Genomic DNA, 21040 nt, shown 5'->3' on the forward strand with positions numbered 1-21040 from the left:
TAGTGGAACAACCTGCCTCCAGAAGTGGTGAATGCTCCAACACTGGAAGTTTTTAAGAAGAAACTGGACAGCCATTTGTCCGAAATGGTATAGGGTTTCCTGCCTGAGCAGGGGGTTGGACTAGATGACCTCCAAGGTCCCTTCCAACTTTATCATTATTATTATTATTAATTTGTAGTTCAGTATTGACATGAGCTCTCTGGCTTGGTGCTCTCAGAGAGCTTGGTGCTCTTTGAGTTTACTTCTTTTCTTGCAGAGGTTTCATTACCTATACTAAGTAACATCATCAGTGCTAGTAAAGAGTGCAGTTTGCTGACAGTTTATATTCTAGTAGCTTTATATTCTATTCTGTCACTGTTGGTGGGGATGGTGTTAGAGATTCTTTGGTTGGGCTGGTTGCTGCTGGCTTCTTTGGCAGTTTCTTGATTGGGGTATTGTTTATTTGATTGCTGGTCTGATGTTAACCTTGGAGTTAATCTGTGCTGATCTGGGTGCTGTTTGCTGGTGGAGAGGTGCTTGGGTCTTGTTGTTGCAGTCCTTACATTGTGTGTTGTAGACGACTCCTGTTTTTTCTTCTGGGATTGTTGGGTCTTTTGTTCTGCTTAGGATCTTTTGGAAGGCTTTAGTTAGCTTGTGTATTATGCTGATTCCATGTGATTGTAATAGTCCATTAGTAGTTTCTGAGATATTCTTGATGTATGGCAGTGTAATTCTTTTTAGGGTTTCTCTTGGTTGCTCTGTATTGGGTTGAGTGGTCACGGACTTTTTGATAAAGTTCCGGGGATATCCATTTTGTTGGAATATGTTGTATAGATGATCCATTTCATTTTTCTGCTGTTCCGGGTTGCTGCAGTGTGTTTGGGCTCGTCTAAATAAGGTCCTTATGTAGATTCTTTTGTGGGAGGTTGGCTTGTTGCTTTAGTAGTGGAGCACCTGGTTCGTATAAGTGGTTTTTCTGTAGACTTGTGTTTCTAGTTTGCCATTGTGGTCTCTGCTGATCAGGATGTCCAGTAAGGGTAATGCTGTTTCTTCTTCTCTAGTAAACTGGATTCCTTTAAAAATGTTATTGATGATTCTATGGGTATTCTCTAATTGGTCCTTTTTTATTATGGTGAAGGTGTCATCTACATATCTGATCCATATTTTTGGTTGTATTTGTGGAAGTGCTATGGCTTCTAGACATTGCATGATGACCTCTGCTATAAGTCCTGAAAGTGGTGATCCCATAGGTATCCCTTTAATTTATTGGTAAATATTTCCATCAAATTGGAAGTATGCAGTTAAGCAAAGGTTTATGATATCCATAATCCATAATCCATGACCAAAAACTCAACAACCCCAGAAGAAAAAAACCAGAGTCATCTACAACAGACAGTATAAGGATGCAACAACCACTATGTAGGACAAACAGGCAGAAGACTGACAGAATGCATCCACGAACATCAACTAGCAGTCAGAAGACATGATGAAAAATTTTTAATTTTAAAACATATAGATAGATTTAACCATAGTTTCAAATGGGAAAATGTGATCATTCTTGACCAAGCCACGTCCCAAAAAACCCCAGGGAATTTCTAGAAGCTTGGCATTCTGACAGATCAGCCATCAATAGACACATAGACATTAACAACATCTATAGACTATGCAAAAGAGACTATCACCCAGCCCAAAAAGGAACAAAAAGACCCAAGCACCTCTCCACCTGCAAACAGCACCCAGATCAGCATAGATTAACTCCAAGGTTAACATCAGACCAACAATCAAGTAAACAATACCCCAGTCAAGAAACTGCCAAAGAAGCCAACAGCAACCAGCCCAACCAAAGAATCTCTAAGACCACCCCCACCAACACTGACAGGCAAACCACTAGAATGTAAAACTGTCAGCAAACTGTACTCCTTACTAGCACTGATGATGTTACCTAGTTTTGATAATGAAAGATCTGCAAGAAAACAAGCAAACTCAGAGAGTACCAAGGACCCCTCACAAAAACAACATAGCTGTCATGGTCCCCTGTCAGTAAATTTAGAGATCTACAATCAAGGGAGGCATTAAAAACAAGTTGTGAATTACCATAAAGCTAATGTTTCTTTTTCTTCCATTCAATCATATCTGATTCTCAGAGACATTGCCTGAACAAGTCCCTGCAGTTTTCTTGGCAAATATGTTGTTTTGCCATTGCCTCCTTCCTGGGTCTGAAAGAAAGCGACTAGCCCACAATCACCCAGCTGGCTTTGTGAGTAAATAGGGGCTAGAACTCATGGTCTTCCCCATGGTGCCAATATATCAAACTGGCTCTCAAATCTAATATTAAGTATGTTTATTTTTGAGATTCCCAATCCAGGGAAGATAGCTCTAATGACTTTGTGAAATCCTGTTTTTTGAGTTTCTGATACAGGATCTTAACAGACATTGTTTTCATGTTCTGTAGGTAAAAATTCCCAAGTTAGAATTGGTCTGCAATTATCTTTCACATTAGGGAAGTATTTGGATATAATCACCCAACCCAGGGCAAGACTTTGTAAGTTTTATTATCACAAATATAAAAGAGGCCAGATGCTTTTATGTGTGGTGTCAAGTAATCTGTATGTTGTTGCTGTTCAACCGTGTTGTGCTATGAGTTAATATAATTTTGACCATGGACTAGAAGAAGCTAAGGAAAAGTTGCAATTACTGTACATTCTAAGTGGTAAATGAGGCCTTCTCTCAAGTTACTAATGTGAATGCTGTTGTTTTGTAAGACTAAATTAAGGTAATGGTTTGGAGAGGATTGGAGAATCTACTCTGCTCTAATCTGTGCAGAGAATGTCATTTTATTTGGGTGGAGTTGAAGAGATAAATCTGTACAACCAGGGGAATTCCTTCCTTCTCCCATAAAAGATCATTTCTTGGGAAATATCATCCCTTTACCCACAATGCAACTAATAGGGTTTTAAAATATGTTTACATGTAATATTTTTATCTACCCATTTAGTTTTATTGAATGAATGAGCACAAACTGAAACAAGCAAAAGGGATATTTTTTTCCTTTCTTTTTCCTGTTGTTTCCAACCTATACGTATTTCATTGCCAGTGGTTTTCAAATTTAATGAAGGGTGGTTCCTAAGTAATTGCTTCACTATTCTGCAAAATACAGCAATCAGCATGTTCTATCCCAGGGGTAGGCACCTTGGCTCTTTTATGACTCGTGGACTTCAACTCCCAGAATTCCTGAGCCAGCACAGCACACTGGCTCAGAAATTCTGGGAGTTGAAGTCCACGAGTCATAAAAGAGCCAAGGTTGCCTACCCTTGTTCTGTCCCAAGGCTCAATCTTCTACCCCATCATAAATATTCAAATTGTATGAGGGCAATTTGGAAATAAACCTGCATTTGGTTATCAATGACAGACACTCACAGATACAGAACGTGTAATATACACATTAGAAACTACAACATTACATTACTTTTTGACATAATTGCCATTCAAATTGAGGCACTTGTCATAATGTCTTACAAGGTTTGAAATTCCTTCTGCAAAAAAATCTCCCACTTGGGAATGAAGCCACCCTGTAACAGCATCATGAAGCGCGTTGTCATCATCGAAGCCGTGCGACGCAAGTTACTGTTTCATTTAAAAAACTGGTTCATTTTCAATTGATCTAGCGGACGAGTCAATTGCAACACAACCTTCTCCTTCCACTCCTCACTGCCTACTGAACTACTCCGCACGGCGCCATAGGACGGGCATCGCTATCCCCGCCTATTTCTCGCACATGCTCAAATGGAGGTTTATTTCTGAATTGCCCTCATATACAAAGCCAGGGATCATTTAACATAAGCAAGCAGAAAAAATTCCGAAGAGCTGAAAGAGTATTGTGTTGAAGAAGAGGCTTCAAAGTTTCTGCAGTAAATCTAAATAGTTGAGTGAAAACTAGCAGTGTGATGCATTCAGGCAGATCACTGCAATGTGAGGGGTCAACAACACTTGGCAAGTGCAGCCCTAGGCAGATTATTTTTCCAGTATCTTTGGAGAAGAATGTGGTTTCTGGGCCATAGGGCAGTGTTTCTCATCCTTGGTGACTTTAAGATTAACTGGCTGGAGAATTCTGGGACTTGAAGTCTACACATTTTAAAGTCATCAGGGTTGAGCAACACTGCCATATAGAGTGGCATGTTGTCACTACAGGTGGTTGGAAGTGTTTCTTATGTGAGGGACAAACAATACTGATCAACACATTGTCCAAGTTATCTTAGTTTCTTTTTGCAGTTTGTTGATTGAGGTTGGTTGGTTCTGGCATCTGTTAACTAAATGAACTTTCAAAGGGGAGGAGAGTTTCCTGCTGGGGAATGTTCTGATTTCCATGACAATGTAAGGAAGGCCTCTGGCCATTAACAAGACCAATTTCTTAATTGGGTTTTAATATCTTGGTTCTACTCTTCTATATAATTATAGCCTTTGAGGGATAAGGAATGCAGAATTATAATTTAACATCCAAAGCTTTGCAATTGGTTTTGGTTTCCTAAATGGCGGAATGAGTATCTGTATCACAATCTGATGAGTAAGGCAAGTCTCCCTAGAAACAAAATCGCTTAATTGTTTCTCTGTCATCAGCATGGTAACAGGGTACATCTCCATCTATCTTTAAAAAGTACGGTCCATGGACACCCAAAAACAGAACCCACTTTTTCATGAAGAATGCAAATTCCATCTGTAAGACTCAGACGTAAGTATGGCTATGGAATTGGTAGGTTCCCGTGAATCCATGTTGTATAATGGCATATCCAGAATGAACATAACCAATGATGGATAAGAAAAGAATACCAATCAGACAGAAAAGACTAAGCCATTCCCCTCTTTGTGTGAGACACCCTATGTATTATACGAAACATGTATTTCACTAATTCTACTGGGCCTCTGTTCAGAAGTTGCTAGAACCCTGGGGGTTCTGCTGCCATTCCCTGCACATTTCCAACAGGAGTATTCACAAGAGAGGTTGCAGGCTTGTAAGAGCTTGAGGGTAAGCTCCAAGTAAATCTCTGGATTGTATGGCTCTTAAGATTACTATAGTCTTGGTTTTTGTGCGCCAGTGTGTATGTCCACCAGTGCGCTGATTTCCACTAGCAACTTCAGAGTCATCTGTTGCTGTGTGCTTTACCCCGGACAATAGCTATTTTATAGCAAAAAGAACTTGAAGCAAAGCATGAATTAAAGGAGCGTGGGAATCTGAGGTTCCTGCAGAGGTTAGGAACTGTCTCTTCTGCCAGAGAGTATCAAAAGAATGTTAAATGCCATAAGCATATTTTAGAATCTGCATAAATAGTTGCACTTTGTCCCACTGCCAAGTACCAGGCACAAGTAAGAGCAACAGGCGCTAAATCTTAAGTATCTCAGGCAAAGAAGAACAGCATGAAGGGAATACACAGAACATCCAGCATTTAATTTTCTAAAGGGATCCTGGTGGCAAAAGGCACCAAAGAAAAGAATGAAATTTGAGGAAACAAGATGGAAATCCTTTGACAATTGGATCAAGCTTCATTGAGAGCAATTCCACTGGCCTGAATTGGGGGGTGGAGGACCCAGTTGAATCAGCATCTTCTTTGCAGTCCTTGGTGTTCATCACAATACAGTGTAATTCTTTTAAAGGTCATCCTAATGTGGGGGCAGCAAAAAACATATGCTTAAAAGAGCAATTGCTAGTTCTGCTTCCCCATCCCACTGTAAGGGATTGGAAGTGGTTTCTGCAATGAAAGAATGCAGTGATTTAGTTAAGGCAAAATATTCAGCAACCCATTGATGACAATATATAGTCCACAGGGAAGTCTTCAGAGCCTGCCTAGTACGGTAGCTGGATAAAGATAGGAAAGACAGAAGAAATGTGGGTAAATTTCAGTGTATATAAGATGGTCCAGATAGGAGAACATGTAAAAACAAAAATCTAGTTTTTCTCTAGCTACTTTATGACCTATGGATGCTACAAGGTATCCACAAGTCAAGGGAAGTCTTTTGACACAACTCCTACAAGAGAGTTGCAATCAGGAGATTGTGACTGTACTAAACCAAGTAGCTCTTTCATAGAAGGACAAGACTGAAGGATTCTGGAATCCCTGGGGCAGCCAAGCATAGTACATTGGTGTTTCTGATAGATGAAAGGAAACAGATACAGTATTGTATATTAGGATATGTTGTTGTTGTTGTTAATTGCGAAGTCATGTCCGACCCATCGCGACCCCATGGACAACATTCCTCCAAGTCTTCTTGTCCTCTACCATCTTCTGGAGTCCATTTAAGCTCACGCCTACTGCTTCAGTGACTCCATCCAGCCACCTCATTCTCTGTCATTCCCTTCTTCTATTGCCCTCAATCTTTCCCAGCATTAGGCCCTTCTCCAGTGAGTCCTTCCTTCTCATTAGGTGGCCAAAGTATTTGAGTTTCAACTTCAGGATCTGGCCTTCTAAAGAGCAATTGGGGTTGATCTCTTCTAGGACTGACCGGTTTGAACGCCTTGCAGTGAAAGGGACTCGCAGGAGTCTTCTCCAGCACCATAGTTCAAAGGTCTCAATTCTTTGTCGCTCAGCCACAGTATATTAGGATATAGGCAACCTAAAAAAAAGACCAAAGTCCACAAAAGAAAAGTGAGATGCACCTGGAGGAACAGAAGCAAGGACTATGCTGGGAACAGGAATAATAAGATGAATTGGAATCACAAACTAGTTTACAGATCTAAAATCGTGAACAAAATGGCAAAGATGAGTCTCTTATTGAGTCACCATTCTGGACTTTGGAACCAGCAGAGTGGATGTTCTGGTGTGCCAGAAAGTAGGTACCAAAATTATTTGAGTGAGATAGGAGGCTGTTAGAGTAGCCATCCTCACATGTTCAGTGACCATTTGAAGTTATGAGCATGGGGTACTTACAGCAGATCCTTGTGGATGAAGCTATTGCAGCATCTCCATGGTCATGCAATTGCAATTTGGCATGTTTTGTGATTGGCTTGCAATTATGACATCACAGTATGCCATGGTCATATGATCACTATTTGCAACCATTACTGCTGGCTTCTGACAAGCAAAGTCAATGGGGAAGTCTCCAGAAGGTTGCAAATGATGATCGCGGGACATGCGACTATGTGGGATTTGCCTAGCAAGGGCAACTGGAACTACTGGAAATGGCATTGTAAGTCAGTGCCGTCACATGATGTTGTACCTTATGACCACATTGCTTATTGAAAGTTTTGAGTGATTGTCAGTAAGCAAGGACTACTTTGGAAAATTGAAGGAGTTTTTCCAGAGGGACTTTAATTTTGACCAGCACCCAGCCCTGCAGGAGGTCCTCATCATGACAGGCAGTCATCCACAAAGAGGCAGGTAGACTGGCAAAAGTTTCCAGGTTGCCAAATGGCTAATCCTTGGTGAAACACAGTTTCACTGAAGTATAGATTGCTCAGCACAGTATAAGAGCCAGCAAGATTGTCCTAAAAAAAGGGGGAAGGATGCAATGTCTCTAACCTGTAAATTATATTATTAAATTACAATATACAAGTCCATGTCCATACACAATATACATTGAATCTATGCAATATATTTAATCTAATAGTTGATTTGATTGTAGTAAAATTACTCAGGATGGCAAAAATGAGAGTGGCACTATAAATGCAATAGCTTATTAAATTAAAGCAGTCTTTAAGAACAATCACTGTTGGAATGTTACCTTTTCTGGATGTAAGAGTATCTTCTAATTGTTTCACTTTTAAACTCATTTAATGTTATAATCAACATTTCTTTGTGTTTAAATGTTTTATGACTGAGCTAACAGCTTGCAGTATTTCCTTGGGAAATGTATTCTTCTACTTTAATGCTGACTTCCTATTGGATAGCCTACCTGGATGGGCATTGGCATTCAAGACCATTTGGATACCCACTGACATTGCCCATCCTAACCTTAGTCACCCCCCCATATGTTTGATTTGCCAGTTTCTGATCTCAGCTGATTATGGCTTTCCTTCCCCCCCCCCCCCCCTTTGCTCTGTTGCTATCACTTTCTTTCCCTTTTCTCAGTCCCTTTTGGAAACCCATGATTCTGTTGCCTCTAAGAGCTACGAGACTCCACCACCCAGTCCTGTCCTGGACCCCATGTTCAACAACCAGCCAGTTCCACCAGATGCTGTACGCATGGTGGGAATTCGTAAGACTGCTGGAGAACACCTGGTGAGCAAATACTTCCACAGGTTGAATTTTATACCAGTTGTTGGCTTTTGTATAGTGTCAACATAAATTATGTTCAAAAACATAGAACAAAATTGTTGCCTCAAAGAGCTTACCATCTAATATTTGATAGTATTGAAAAACCTATCAGATACCGGAAGAAAGTGTTATAAAACAAAAAAAGGTTTGGTTTAAGCAGATTTATGTTATTTGACACGAGAATGAAAATTCATCTTTTGTTAATGGAGAGGTCTGAGTCTAATTGCTCAGAAATAAATTAAATCTAATTGTGTAGAAATAAATTGAATTATTTCCAAATAATCAGACAGTGCAGTCTATTCCTGAGTCAATATAAATTGATATAAATTGCTAGCCAGTTATGCAGGTACATGATATGGGACGAAAATGTAGAGAGGAACTGAAAGATCAGAGAGTGTGAAGAATGCTTAAAGTTTTGAAAATATCTGACTTAGAAAAAGAGAATAGAAGGGAAGGGGATTCGTTGTCATTATAATTTCTGCTTCTAATTTTGCTGTCATCTATCATTGTTTTTAAAGTGTTTCTGAACTGTTTTATTTAGTTTTACTTATGTAGTACATTTTAAATGAACATGTACTTCCCATAGAATTCCTGGCTGTGTTCATCGCTGACCAGCTGATGCCTCTAACATCTATTGCTGTGAAAGTGCTTTGGAAAATTCACTTTTATGAAATTCCGTATAGCAGTGGTGGCGAACCTATGGCACGGGTGCCAGAGGCGGCACTCAGAGCCCTCAGTGTGGGCACGCGCGCCGCCGCCCCAGTCCTAGGCCTTCAGCTGGGTTTTATAAAACCTTTTTGCTTTAGGCCTCCACTGCCGTGTGCAAAAAAAAAAAGATTCAATCAGTCAATTTCAACTCCTTGCGGGAAAAAAAAAGATCTTGCAAAGTTGGAATTGATTGATTGAATTTTTTAGTCCCACCCAGTCTGCTATTACCACCGCAGCCACGCCCACCCAATGGGCCACACCCACCCAATTGGCCACACCCAGCCAATGGGCCACACCCACCCAGCACTCGCCGATGCATAAGTGAGTTTTGGGTTGCAGTTTGGGCACTCAGTCTCTAAAAGGTTCGCCATCACTGCCGTATAGCATTTAAAATTTTTCATTATGTAGTAAAATATATTAACTATATGATATTTTAGATTTCCTATTCAAGATGTGTTGGCTATCTGTCCACATTTCATTTCCCCCCCTAAATTACCATTATCTTATATTCTTTATAGATGTTATAACATGTATTTGGAAAATAAAAATTAAAAAAAGGAAAATTCACCTTTAAAGAAAAAAAAAAGAATATGAAGCTTGGAGAAGCTTAGGAGAATTTCTGCGTGTTCTTCTCAGCCAGTCTCAAACTGTCCCCCTTCACAATACAACAATTGACTGCATTTTGCAATTCATGAGGGAGGTATCTAAGGGATGAGTAATAGATGCTCTTGTAACTGAACAGAAAAGGCGAAACATTATATGAATATTAGAAAGGTAAAGACTCTTAGCTCCCCCATCAAATCCTGCTGTGCTATCTCATTTTTGTGTGTGTGTGTAGGTGTGTGTGTTCCAGGAAAGGATAAGTAAGCAAACAAATCAATGGATCATTGAGCATATCCTACCTGAATTCTCAAGGCATGAATGACCAGACTCAAATTATCCTACTACGGACACATTATGCAAAGACCTAGCTCTCTAGGGAAGGGTCTCATGCTGAGAAAAGTGGAAGGAGAGAGCAGAGAAGAATCAGCAGCAGGAGTGGTGTACTTGGTTACAGTGGTGATAGATGCACCATTGGAAGATCTGAAGGCCAGGCTGGGGACAGATGTTTGTGAAGAAAATTTATGTGTTAAAAAGTATCTATGACCTAATGGCATGTAATTATCACCATCAAAGACTTTTGAATTAAAGTCAACTCCTGGAAACTACAGGGTCCATCTATCTTATTTTTTTAAAAATAACAGGGAACTAGTATGTCATTCTTTCATTCAAGAGGTAGGTTTTTTTTAAAAAAACTTCCCAGCCTAGCCTGTAGCCTATAACCAAGTTTGACTTTAGCTTAGAGTTGTTTTTTCAAATCATCCAAGGTCCCTGGGTTTGCATTTGTTTCTCTCGTCCTAGGGTGTGACTTTCCGTGTGGAGCGTGGTGAGCTGGTTATTGCACGTATCCTACACGGTGGCATGATTGATCAGCAGGGGTTGCTGCATGTGGGTGATATTATCAAGGAGGTGAATGGGCAAGAGGTGGGCAGTGATCCACGAGCCCTCCAAGAAGTGCTAAAAAATGCAAGTGGAAGTGTTGTACTCAAGATCCTGCCCAGTTATCAGGAGCCACATCCACCACGCCAGGTAGGAGAACTCATCCCACCTCCTCAGTGTGATACTGCTACCTGTGATCATTATTCTTCCTAATTAGAGTAAAATATGGAACATATCTTTGATAGTATTTATTATTTTATACATCTAGAAAAGCAAAAACAAAATAAGTGAACCCATATAAAATAAAAGAAGACATTAAAGACCTATTATATTAAAAGCAAAAGAAAAATGCTAAATCAATTATGACAGGACTAATTATGTTTATTTAAGAACTGCTACAACTCATCTTTAGCAACAAATCTTGACCACATGAAATTATATCATCCAATGGATATTCTGAAAAGAGTTCATTCAAAAAGTGAAAGTTGACATTTTTATCAAGCCAACCTTTGGTATCCAGTACACATATGTCTTTCCAGGAACATATGATAAATTTTGACAACAGTTCAGGCATGATTAATTCAAATTTCTTAATAAATAGACAAATTCCAAGGTTTTGGAATATAATTTAGCAACACAGCTTAAATCAGCTCCCTGAATTTGGTTCACCACAGCATGAATAGTAAACCAATAAGAAAAAAACAAGGAATATCTCCAAAGCAGAGTTTGATATTGTTTTTTAAAAGTTAATTGGTCCAGTGATCTGACATATAATTTTGATTACAGATAGTCCTTGACTTACAACCATTTGTTTAGTGAACATTCAAAGTTACAGTGGCACTGAAAAAAGTAACATAACGTTTCTTGACACGTATGACCATTGCAGAATCCCCACATGGTCACATGATCAAAATCCAGACGCTTGGCAACTGTCTCATATTTGTGATGCTTGCAATGTTCCGGTATCATGTGATCACCTTTTGTGACCTTCTGACATGCAAATGGGGAAGTTAGATTCACTTAACAACCATGCTACTAACTTAACAACTGCACTGATTCATTCAACAACTATGGCAAGAAGGGTTGTAAAATAGGGCAACAGAAATTTTGGGCTCAGTTGTGGTCATAAGTTGAAGACTACCTGTAATTAACCTTGTGCTAAGATTATAAAAAAGGTAATTGTGTGTTAAAATCTGAGATCACTGATTTTGTAGTATAGGGAACTCCAGTCCTCTATTCTAAATTTCTTGTATATCATTCGTATCTATTTCAGTAAGGCAGGGCTTTTTAATTGGTAGTACTTTGGCACCTGGCCGGTGGTATGTGACCGTCCTGGAGACATGGTAGTGGAGGGGAGAGGAATGAGCTGAAGCAGCGTCAGCGTCACAGAAGCCTTGAGGGAGAGACAGCTGAAGCTGCAGGGCTGTCAGGGCTCGGCAGAGGCCCCAGGATCTGCGTACATGGCTTCAAGCTGATCGGTGCTTCTGCAGAGCTGTCGGGTCTCAGTGCCGGGCTCCAGCTGATTGGCGCTTCCAAAAGCAGCGCGTAGCTAAAGGTGCACAGAAAAGGAAGGGGGAGAGAGGAAAGGATATAAAAAGAGGAGGTTTTGGCAGGAAAGGGCCAGCGAGGAGCTGCCCCCGCCCTGCCCCCTGGCCACGCGCACTGGAGGCGGCAAGCGCCACTGTCCCTGCTGACCGCTCAGAAAGAAGAGAGGCCGGCCCAGGCTGACCGGGTGCTGATTTACAACCTTGTAGCTACCATCAAAGCCAGAACGCACTCAGCCTTAGATCCATGGGGCTGCGCCGCCTCAGTCCCACCCCTTGGGCCCATGCATGGGAGGAGGCAGTGATCGTGCGAGGCCCAGCATCCCTGGGGGCCTCCAGGCAGGAGGCTTCCCATTTTGACTCCTCCTCCCATCCTTGCCTCTGTGCCTGAAGGGCCTCTGCCTGGCTCTCAGCTCACTTCTCCCAGACCCTTGCACGTGTTTGTTTGTGTGTGTGTGTACACACGTGGGGAGGTCTCACCTCTTGCAGCCCAATGCTGTGGCATTGGGGAGGAAAAGAAGGGGAGCAGATATGAGAAGCTGCGATGGGAGCTTCTTGCAGCCTTCCACGGGGCTGGGGGTGGGAGCTGAGGGGCGCAGGGCGCGATGTGATCAGTGACACGTTGAGAAAAAGAAACAAGTACTCCCAAAAACAGCTTTCATTAGTTTGCAGCCTGCCATCGCAGAAGGTCTCTGTTGAGGACGCAGGGCTGCAAGGGGTGAAGCCCCCCCCCAACCTACACACACACACACACACACACACAAACAAATGCAAGGGTCTGGGATAGGTGAGCTGAGAGCCACACAGAGGCAACAACATGGGGGAGTGGTCAAAATGTGAAGCCTCTGCCCACTGCTGCCTGCCTGTTTCCACCTCTGCCCAGATCCTCTGGCAGTTTTAAAAAAACAAACAGGGAAGGAAGGAAGGAAGGAAGGAAGGAAGGAAGGAAGGAAGGAAGGAAGGAAGGAAGGAAGGAAGGAAGGAGATTATAATGAGAGGGAGGAAGGGTCTGAGGGAAGTCCTGCCTTAGCACTTGGCCACGACCAGCCCTGCTGTCCTTTTGCCATCCCCTTGTCCCCTCCTAACTCTCTTGATGGTCTCCCATCCTATCACTGAGGATGCTTTGGTTACAAAGCCAGATCTCCTCACATGGAGAAGGATTGGGCCTCCCTCTGACCCACACATTTTGCCCTCCTGCACACACTATGATCAACCTGGCCAAGGAGAGAAAGCCAAGCAGCAGCAGCCTCAAGGAGAAAGTAAATGCAGCCGGGGGGGGAGCCTTGGGGAAGGCTGGGCTGAGCTGGGCGCTTGCCCTCTACTGCCCAGGGCTCTGGGCAGCCTGCACTGCCGGGGGTCCTCCGTGTGGCCTGAGAGCAAAGGAACTACCACCGAAGAAATTAAAACCGGTACTTTTTTCCTTTTTTTTTACGGTTTGTAACATTTTATTAGATTATGGAATAAAGTACAAAAATACAAAAGGAAATAGTAGGACACAGTGGGGAGGAAGAAGGAGGAAAAAAGTGAGGGGGAGAAGGGAAAAAGAAAAGGTTATTGACTTCCGACTTCCTCTGTTGCAGTAGAATGAACATCGAACCTCAACTTTTTACTTTTCCATAGTAGTATAAACTAGCCATTTCTATAACAACAAATAAATCTAATCAGTAAAACCCAAAATCCCGCGCCTTTATTTTTCAGTCATCAAGTTTTTGACATCTTGCTCAACACTGGTGGTACTCGAATATTGTCATGTCCTAAAAGTGGTACAATCTGTGAAAAGGTTGAAAAGCCCTGCAGTAGGGTTTTAAAAGTGTTGGTAAAAAGATTCCTGATTTATCTCCTGGAAAAAAAAAATGATCTCCAATGCATCCAAGTTCACAGGGATTTCCAAGGAAGCCAATATATTTGAGCTCAAGAATGTAACCATTTTTTCAACTGACTGTATTGCTGTTCAGTTATTTCTGAATTATCAAAACTTGTTAAATAACGGTTGCAAGGAGTAATTCAATTTTGTTTTCATTTGATTCACTAAATTAGAGTTAGGAAATCTGATGCCCTTCAAGTGTCTCTATAAACATTTTAAATTAAAAAAATAAAATTAAAAAGTACATCAGTGTATATAGAGGTGAAACACAAGGGACTTTTCCTCCTCTCAGAGTTGGCATGTGGAGCATCACTCTTAAAATGTGCTTAACCAGGAAGAGAAAATGCCAGAGATTCCGTAACACCTTAATACAGAACTTGAATGGGATCATGGGCCAAAGTGAATGAAAGTGACATATCAGAAATCAACATGTGTGTTTATCCTAATTGTAGCTGAATGCTGTCACTCTTTATTCCTGACAAGTTCTGCTTAGGGGAAAGAGACACATCTGGGGACTTAGCCTGTCCTAGTCCTCCCCACCCCTGTTTTCCCTTAGCCAAGATACTTTTCATTCTGCTCCACCACATGGAGCTTTCCTTATGTCATGCAGAGAGATTTAAACACGAATTAATGCATGAGTGTTTTGGGCAAAGTGGTGTAAGAATTTAATAAGCAGATGTCAACTCAGTTACCTGTATGGCCCACTAATGTCATCATGACAATGAAAAACTACAGGTTTCCCACACATTCCTTTGCTAATATAATCCTAGACGAGCTGATAACTGCTATGAGCAAATTCCTGGTTAGAAGGCAAAGCTTTAAACTGAGCTATTCTTCAGCATAAACCAGTCTTGTCTCAGAGTTCTTCAGAGTACAGAAGAACATGGAAAAAAAAACTTCCTAGGGCACTTCAAAACTGATCAATACTTGTTTGTTTGCCATATAAGTGAGTACCACTATCTGTATAAAAGTTAACCTTAAACCTGTATCTGTCCATATGTGTTGGGATTACAAATCTCATAATTCCCCAGCAGTATGACCAAAAGAGGTTCCGGTACTTGTGGAAGGAGCAGGCTGAGAAAGATTGGAACACAAGATTGGACTATAAAATCAGATTAGTACATTGCACTAAGCCAAAGTTAAATAACAGTGGTTTATTCAATAAACTACAATTGGTAAAATTATACAAGACCATAAATCAAAACCAGATAAACCACACTGTGGCAAGCTCTTGCAGACATTTGTTTCTTGTCTTCCATTCTCCAGTTCTATCCAATCCAAACTTATTGAATTACCTTTAGTATATTGCATGAAACCTGTAAACAGGTGTTATAAAACCAAAGCCCATGTTCTTTTCTACTGCCAGTGTCTATAGGGACATTCATCATCAGTGGATTACCCCTTTTTATTTAAATTTCTGTGGAACTCTAATAATATTTATTTGCATTATTTGTTAGATAACCATGATAAATCTATCTCTCCAAAAAAGAGCAAAATTTTGCTACATTATGTGTAACCTTTGCCCATTAATAGCCTAATAGTAGTCATTGTTATTAGGGGTTAACTTTATTTTTTTTATGAATATCTTTTTATTAGACAATAGCTGAAATCAAGTTTCTGTCTATCTAGATCAGGAGTGTCAAACTCAATTTCATTGAGGACCGCATCAGCATTGCGGTTGCCTTTGGGGGGGCGGGTGGGTGTGGCCAGGGTGGGTGCAGCCTACTGGGTGGGTGTGGATGGAGTGGGTGTGGCCTACTGGGTGGGCATGGCCAGCTCTACATCGTTCACATCAAGGGTGCCTGTGGGGGCCTGGGCAGGAGTGGGACAGATCTGAGGGTCTCTAGCAGAAGGGGGTGGGACCAGGGCAAGTTCTAAGGCATGGTCCACTGGAGGAGCCTCACTGTTCCTCTCAGGCCATGTGGGGGGGGGCTGGATGCTGGTGCGGACTGCCGGGAAGCAGAGGTCAAATGCCCAGCCTGGCCCTCGAGCACCCTCGGCACCAAGCCCAGCCCCACTTCCCCAAGGGGGTGCCCAGCTGCACTTACCTCCTCCTCAAGGCTGCTGCTGCTGTGCTTGCTCTCCTTAGCCAGGTTGCTCATGATGGATGCAAGGGCAAAGTCAGAGGGAGGCCCATTCCCTCTCCATGAGAGTAGACAAACTTTGTATCCAAAGTTTCCTTAGCAATAGGATGAGAGATCCCCAGGATAAGCCAGGAGGAGGGGGCAAGCGGAGCAGGACTAAGACAGGAGTTCCCTCAGACCCTCCCTCTCTTTCTTTCCTTCCTTCCTTCCTAAGTACAGAGTGGTGGGAAAATATTTGAGATGAGGGAGGGAGAAAAACAGGCAAGAAACACAGCTGGGGAGGTATCACCCTTCGTGAGGAATGAAGAAATGCACTATCGCCTGGAAGTGGCCAGTACAGGGCCCTCACCTACTTCACATATCTGGCTTGGTGGGCTCTGGGAGAGGGGATGCCATGAGCAGTGTGAGAGTCAACATTACCTGCGCAATGCCGTCCAGCCCCCAGCCTGCCTGGTCTTGGCAGGCAGCGGAGCGCTCTCCTCACAGCGCCGAGAGGTTGAACCGAGCGGTGCAAAGCTTGTCAGCTTTGAACCTTGCTGCCTGTTGAAACTGGGCAGACTGAGGGCTAGGCAGCATTACGCTTCTCATCAGATTCGCGCCACCTGGCTCAGCTCTTGGCGCTGTGAGGAGGCGCCCACTGCCTGCCGAAACCGGGAAGGCTGGGGGCTGGGCGGCCTCGCGCTTCTTTTTGGATTTGTGCCACCTGGCTCTGCCTCTTGGCGCTGTGAGGAGAGCTCATCGTTGCCTGCCGAAACCCCTCTCCCGGAGCCCATCAAGCCGAATAGGTGAAGTAGGCGAGGGCCATTTGCTGGCCACTTCCAGGCGATGGTGCATTTCTTCATTCCTCACAAAGGGTGACACCTCCCCAGCATGCACCCAGGGGGCAGGGCCGACAAGGCAGGGGCTGGTTCCTCGCTGTTTCCAGATGGCCTTGTGGAGCTAAGACTGAATGCGTTTCAGCATAGATGGCCACCACAAAATTGTACATTGGCTCCTGGCTGGCCAGGGCCAAGGCAGCGGGGGCTGTTCCCTCACTGTTTCCAGGATGGCTTCGCGGGCCACATGAAACCACTTCATGGGCCGCATCCGGTCCCCGGGCCTTGTGTTTGACATGTCTGATCTAGATCATATGTTCCTGACCTTTTTAGGATCTGGACATGCGCTTTGGGCATCACCTAAATTGGTTGGAAGGTGACGGTTCTGAATTTTTTGTTATGGTAGATATAGCCAATGAGTGAACACCAGTTTACCAGAAAATAAATATGTAATCTTTGCTATCCCTTCACTTCTTCAAATGTACTCTGTCATTCTCAGTTTACCATTAACTTTTGGGAGGAGAAAGACAGGAAGGTCAGAAATCAGCTAAGCATGATTGTCATACTGAGGATTTTTTATTTTTTTTTGGAGTTAAAAATGTTACTAAAGTTTGGATTTTTACTGTGTACTAGAGCCAAGTATCTTTTTTTTGTATAGAAAAATCTATATACTATTAAAGATAGGAGAAGCAAAGAACCATATGCATTCTATGAGTTCTGACTGAAGGTTCATTGGTGTCCCCACATACCATATTGAAGACTTCTGTGCTAGCTGCTAATACAGCCTTCTTATTTCCCATCAGTGAGCATAACAAATAGATGATAGCTAACTAAGGCACACAGAAATCCAGTAAGGTTTTTTTTTTAATGCAAATGCATTTGTAAGGCTATACTTGTGTGGAGGAAGCTTCTCTAGCTATAATTGAGTACAGATACACTTTACTATGGTGGAAAGGTCAGTTGAGAATGGGTAATGTATTTAGCTTTGGTGCTTCAACCTTTTTTGGAAGGGGGATGAAGATGAGATGGATGAAATGGTCATTGCCTGCCCATCACAGGGGGATATTTGAATTCCACTTCGGAATGACAGTTGTGGATGCAATTTACAACAGAGAAAAAAGATAGAGGAAAGGGTTAAACATGGCTTCCACTTAAGTCCTCTATTATAAATTGCCTTTTCCCCTCACTGTGGCCTTCCGTGCTTTGCTAACACCAGCAAAATTGTCAAGCTACAGCTACATGAATTAACTTTTACTAAATTAAAAGTAGCTTCACAATAAAATATGCCTTGTCATTTTCAGCCTCTGCCTTGGGCTTCACTGCAATTTATGTTTGGACAGTGACATTAGTCTAATTTCAATGACTCAGACTATTCCTACAGCACATGTACAACTATTTTCAGCCAATGAAACCCCAGTCTCCATTTTCTTTTCCAATGACCTACACATCCATTTCTCTTTTACTATAAAAGACAGAATTGAATTCTCAATGCTATGCATTGTAGAAATGTTGAGGGAAAATCCAGAAATGGAGATTTGGGGAAGAGATGAGCTGAAATTTCTTTCTACCTTTGTTGTTGAAGAAGTATCGCGTCTCAGAGTTCCTTCGCAAATCCCAGTCTTTGTTCCATCTCTGCAAGCTTTTGTATGTGGAGGAAGAGGAGTGTGAATGAAATGTCCTGTACAGACAGGCTCAGATACGACTGTTTCTCCGGAGACATCAACGGTTTTGTGCTGGCTGGAGTGCAAATAAAAGGAGTCTATGATGCAAGAAAAAAATAAATAAAAACCCTACAAGTGCTTTTCATTTGCTGCCTTCCACTGCCAGGATCCATTGTTCAAAAAAGAGACAACTGGCAGAATGGATCCTATACTGGCCATGCTCTTGTTTTGTGGATTTTTTTATTGTATGTAGGCTATGACTTTGATTGTTGGATTGTCGTTTTCAGGTCACAAGAGGGCTGTTGTTAGCAATGGAGAAAAGTTACATCAAGCCATGTGCATAAGCAATCTCAGTTACCCCAATGTATTCAGATGAAAGTGTAGCTAAGAATACGGGTAGCTGTTTGCACGCTTCTTTGGATTTTGAGGTGCAATTCTGGGTTGTGTAAAAAAACATGAATTCTAAGAAAAGCAGCTGAGAAAAAGATGTGGATCTGGATGTATTAGGAAAATATACTCATATTGGTCAGAATAAACCTGTCCCTGAATATATCTATAGCGGAGAAAATACAGGAATGAATTACTGCATTCTTTATTGCTATTCCTGATGCTACTATGTTCAGTTGTAAGCAATTTATTAGTAAATTGTACCAAAGAGAAAGCAACCTCATCTCCTCTCGCTTTCATATTTTAAACAATTTTACTGCATTAGCTTTACATTCTGTATTCCTACTTTTGTGGAGCCAATTGTGCAATATACGGTGAATCTTGATTTTTTTCTTCTGATCAAGAAAAACGTAGTAGAGCCAGGAGTCAGTTTTTCTGGTGCTTACCTTATTGAGGCTTCTAGAAGAATTATTTCCAAAGCATTACGCTATATCAAGCAAGTCAAAGTAATCAGGCAACAATACTGGATCACAGAATGCTTAATGAGTCAGTAACAAATCTCAATACACTAAAGATCTCCAGGTTTTGTTTGTTTGTTTGTTTCAGACTTGATAAGTTAGAGTTCAGTGACTCTTGATCAGTTCTTTGATTCTCATTCTTCACAGTTCTTCTTATCCAACTAGAATAAGGGATGAAGAGAAGTTCGTAGCCTTAGAGGGAGTGAAGAGTTATTAATTTATTTATAGTTGTTATGATAAAACTTGGAAATATATTTCTTTTTTCTGTTCTTTTCATATTCCAACTTTTTCTCTTTTTTCGTGCACTTTTTACTTCTTTCTATTCTGTTTTCTTTCAATTTGTTTTAGGTTTTATTATTATAATAACAATTCTTAATAAAATTTATATATATATATATATAACGAAACAATTCTTCTCACACAGCTTCCTTTTCCTCCCTCAGGTATTTGTGAAGGCACATTTTGACTATGATCCAGTCACTGACAACCTCATTCCATGCAAGGAAGCTGGTCTGAAATTTGTAGCTGGAGATCTTCTTCAGATTGTCAATCAGGATGATCCCAACTGGTGGCAGGTATAACCCTTGTGTCTGTTGATGAGCCATGTGTAATATTGGGACTTGATATAAGGTCCAGCAAGGACAAAATTCAGAACTCTTGTCACTAGGTAGAAGTAGGCAATTGACTAACGTAGAATGTCTTTAGAGTAGTAACAGCTTCCTAATTATTCTTCCAGAACCCTCAGCCACGCCAATATCTTAGAGTTTATTTTTCATTCCTTAACTAGCATGCTATTTGTAAGTGTAATGCAGAGGGTCCTGACCAGTTGCTAGTTTATGTAATATCTGTTCCTGGAGTAGAAGTGGAGAATGGGGACAACACACATTGTTTCAGGCAGCAAAATATTTTGAGCCCTTCTTGGTAATTTATAACTGTTTACTAAAAAGCTTAGCACTACTGTAAAGTTAACAAGCTTCAGTTCAAAGGAACATAATCACAGTCTTCTTATGTTAACCTCTTTCTGTAGTTGTATCTAGGCTGGTGTTTAATCTGTCTTGTTAGTGAGAGAGTATTTTGGGTGGAACAAGAGAAACAAATTCACAGTAAATTGAAATCTAAATGGAACAGAATAGAACCAGTAATCCCTCCAACCCCTTCCTACTTAGTTAAACCCCTGATGTTTCCACCACCTCTCATTTTTTGTGGTGAAGTGATAAAATTCCTGCCAATTGCCCTACCTTCTAGCTCCCTCTCTTATATGTTAAGAAATTTTCCCTGCTCATTACCGGTATATGTTGGAAATTTTTCCAACTTCTGCCAAGCTATCTATTGGGCTTAGAAATATATCATTTTTCTCAAATTTACTCTGTTCTGGATTGTTATAAGAGGTGGTAGAACACATTAGCCAGAAGGCAATATAATATAATATTAATATTAAATGGAGAACAATATGATGATGATGCCATTGCTGCTAAACGCAGATATGAAGATGCTGCCATTGCTAAAACCTGAAGTGGAGTACGGAAAAGATGTTGACATCAATACTTTTGACCAGGGCTTTTTTTTCTCAGAGAAAAGGTGGTGGAACTCACCTCCCTCCCCTGGCCACGCCCCCACCCAAACCTGGCCACGCCCTCATCAAACCCTAGGACCGCCCCTTTAGAGAACAGGAATGGTGGGAAACCCCGCCCTCCTCTGCTCCAGTCCGCCTGCTGATTGGCGCCCGAACGGCAGCATGTTGGCCAGCGTCCTCTTCTC

General features: G+C 41.6%; 1 protein-coding gene across 3 annotated transcripts in view; it reads left to right on the plus strand.

Moving 5' to 3' along the window:
- Positions 1-21040, plus strand: part of MPP2 (membrane palmitoylated protein 2) — a 43999-nt gene that overhangs the window by 8337 nt on the left and 14622 nt on the right. For all 3 annotated transcript variants that reach the window (XM_015810470.1, XM_015810471.1, XM_015810469.1), the window contains exons 3-5: positions 8037-8186; positions 10332-10559; positions 19726-19857. In XM_015810470.1, the coding sequence (XP_015665956.1) occupies positions 8037-8186; positions 10332-10559; positions 19726-19857 (510 nt within the window). The remainder of the gene's footprint in view (positions 1-8036; positions 8187-10331; positions 10560-19725; positions 19858-21040) is intronic.

The sequence above is a fragment of the Protobothrops mucrosquamatus genome, unplaced genomic scaffold (genome assembly GCF_001527695.2).
Source record: "Protobothrops mucrosquamatus isolate PMUCROS unplaced genomic scaffold, P.Mucros_1.0 scaffold10, whole genome shotgun sequence".
NCBI lineage: Eukaryota > Metazoa > Chordata > Lepidosauria > Squamata > Viperidae > Protobothrops > Protobothrops mucrosquamatus.